The sequence below is a fragment of the Engraulis encrasicolus genome, chromosome 24 (genome assembly GCF_034702125.1).
Source record: "Engraulis encrasicolus isolate BLACKSEA-1 chromosome 24, IST_EnEncr_1.0, whole genome shotgun sequence".
Classification (NCBI taxonomy): domain Eukaryota; kingdom Metazoa; phylum Chordata; class Actinopteri; order Clupeiformes; family Engraulidae; genus Engraulis; species Engraulis encrasicolus.
Window position 1 is genome coordinate 39,665,476 of NC_085880.1, and position 2,500 is coordinate 39,667,975.

Below are 2,500 nucleotides of genomic sequence, written 5' to 3' on the forward strand. Positions count from 1 at the left end.
TAAATAATGCTTAATATGATGGATGCATTAATCCTACGGCCGACGATCAAATCGAATCGTATCGTATGGCCAAGTACCTAAAACGATCCTATCGCTGGCCCCTGCCCAATGTCCTAGGCTCCACAGCATAATAGAAGTGGAAAAGTAATTGGAGGAAAATGAAATCGAATTGATTCGTATCGTATCGTGGGGCATTCTTTAGTATCGAAAATATCAATATCAATAAATATCAATTATATCAAATAAATGAATCAATAAATAAATCAATAAATATCAAATATCAATATCAATAAATCAAATTGCTGCCCTAAAAAATCGATATAGGCTGTGATTTACACCCCTAGTGCGGACATTCAATGTTATTTTCACGCCACTCACCGTCGGCCATGTCCAGCGCCCTCTTTGTGACCTCTCTGAAGGTGACGATCTCCTTCTCCCAGCCGGTCACCTGCGTCTCACACCGGTGCGCCTTACTCAGGAACTGCAGGGCCTGGGGACAGAGGCACGCACGCACACATACATACATACATTAAAAAAGCAGGTGTAAACACAGACCTCCCAATATTCACAGTTATACAGACATGCAATGTCAGATGGGCTCTTTATTCGTAAGAACGAGCATGCACGCACGCGCACACACACACACACACACACACAATACAGAAAACCCCAGCACAAAACACAATGATATACAGTAATAGTTTCCCAGTTGAAAGGTAACTAGCATCCTGAGCAAAAGGTACAAAGGACAGGGGGAGGACAGAGGAGTGACCTCCATCCCATGTGAGATCAGCGTGAGAGGGGTTGAGTTGGGGCTGGGGCTGAGTGTAGGTTGGTATTAGCAGTGGTGGGCGGTCGAGTTACTTGATTAAAGCACATCTTCATCCATGGCCCATTACATTCAAGCTTAATCTGCACAGGGCTTATACATCAACCCACAAGACCGGGCAAGACTCATATGCCCCGTATCCCGCCTCATGAACAAAATTAGGTATCTAGCTTTAAATGCAACTTATTTCATGTTTTTATGTCCTTCGGATGCTGAGATATTGAGGTTTTAATAGGCATAAGGCACTTTTCCCCAAAAAGGGCTTAGGCACTCAGCAGATGTTTTTGCAGGTGCCTTAGGCTAAAATGGGTTAATGACTGCAGCTTGGTCAGAAAGAGCAGAAGCTTTGCTGCTATAAGCAAGTGACACTCATCAGGATCGGCCAATATTGCCACAAAAAAAGCTGATCGGAGCATCTCTACTATAAGCCAGTTGTGTGCGAAAAACTGACAATCTAGGCAGGTCCCAGTGTGTATCGCAACACTATGCCTAAATTGGCATAATAATTGGCACATTTTTGCCTGTCTGTTGTAAACAGTGCTATTCCCTATTTCATTAGGTTTGAACTCAGTAAATGTGAAAATGCTTAAAAAACAAAAGCAAACATTCAATGACTAAATGTAACACACCCCGAGTAAGTATGGAAAGCCGTCACAGAATGTTAATCGCTGATGCACACCAATTAACACATCGACAGGCGTTTTGGGTACGCAGTAGGCTGACAACAATGTTTGCACAGTGTGTTTTTTTTTTTTCAAATCTTGTTCAAAGTGGTTACAAAACTTGTACAGAACTGACGCTGCTGCAGTACAATAGCAAATCAAGGAGAAATATGAGGTTATGTGTGGTTTTAAAACACAACAAGTTCAGTTCCAGTTCAGCAGACACAACAATGACTAATGTCTGTCTGTGAGGAGAAGGAGAAGGAGAACGAGCTCTGAAATCACATCACGCAGACAGAAAAAAGGACGTGTTTAGTATTTTAGCACACACTGAGAATGGCTTGGCAGCGAATTGCCTTTGCTTGTTTCAGACAGGGTGCAATAAACCTTTTTTTGTTTGTTTGAGCTATAGCGAAATATTATATAAGAGTATAAATATTAGAGTATTCATATACAAGCTATATAATACGTTCTTCCAAAGTTTTTCTTCTTCAGTGGGTATTTAAGACCTTTTGAATATACCTCTTGTGTATATTACACGCTAAGGAAGGCAGAACGCCGGAATGTGCCAGTGTAATAAAAAAAAGTTGCTGCCTGGTGTGACCTCTTCTACGTCAGTGTTTCTCAACCCTTTCTGAACAAATGCCCTTTTAGCCTCATCGTAAGCCTCCAAACACCCCCTTGACCTCAGCATAAGCATGCCAACGCCCCCATATAGTATCAAAAAATTAAATGGACTAATGCCTCCCCCCCAATGGCAACAAAGCAACACCCCCTCTCAGCTGTATCCTTCTCAACGCCCCCTAGGGCTCCCCAACGCCCCCTGGGGGGCTGTTGAGCGCCCATTGAGGAACATGAATCTGATATGAAAGTTGATAACGGCCTCCTATCGAACATCTGGAAATCCGCCGCAGACTTTCCGCCTAGAGTTGAACTCAATCCGCCTGGCGCGGAGAGGCGGAGAATCCGCAACCCGCCTTCCGCTGATATTAGACACGGAATCCGCTCA

The 2,500-nt window shown here is 43.4% G+C and overlaps 1 protein-coding gene across 1 annotated transcript in view; it reads right to left on the reverse strand.

The window, feature by feature from the left end:
* ttc27 (tetratricopeptide repeat domain 27) overlaps positions 1-2,500 on the reverse strand; it is a 291,191-nt gene that overhangs the window by 13,220 nt on the left and 275,471 nt on the right. The window contains exon 18 of the mRNA XM_063191498.1: positions 379-490. Within this exon, the coding sequence (XP_063047568.1) occupies positions 379-490 (112 nt within the window). The remainder of the gene's footprint in view (positions 1-378; positions 491-2,500) is intronic.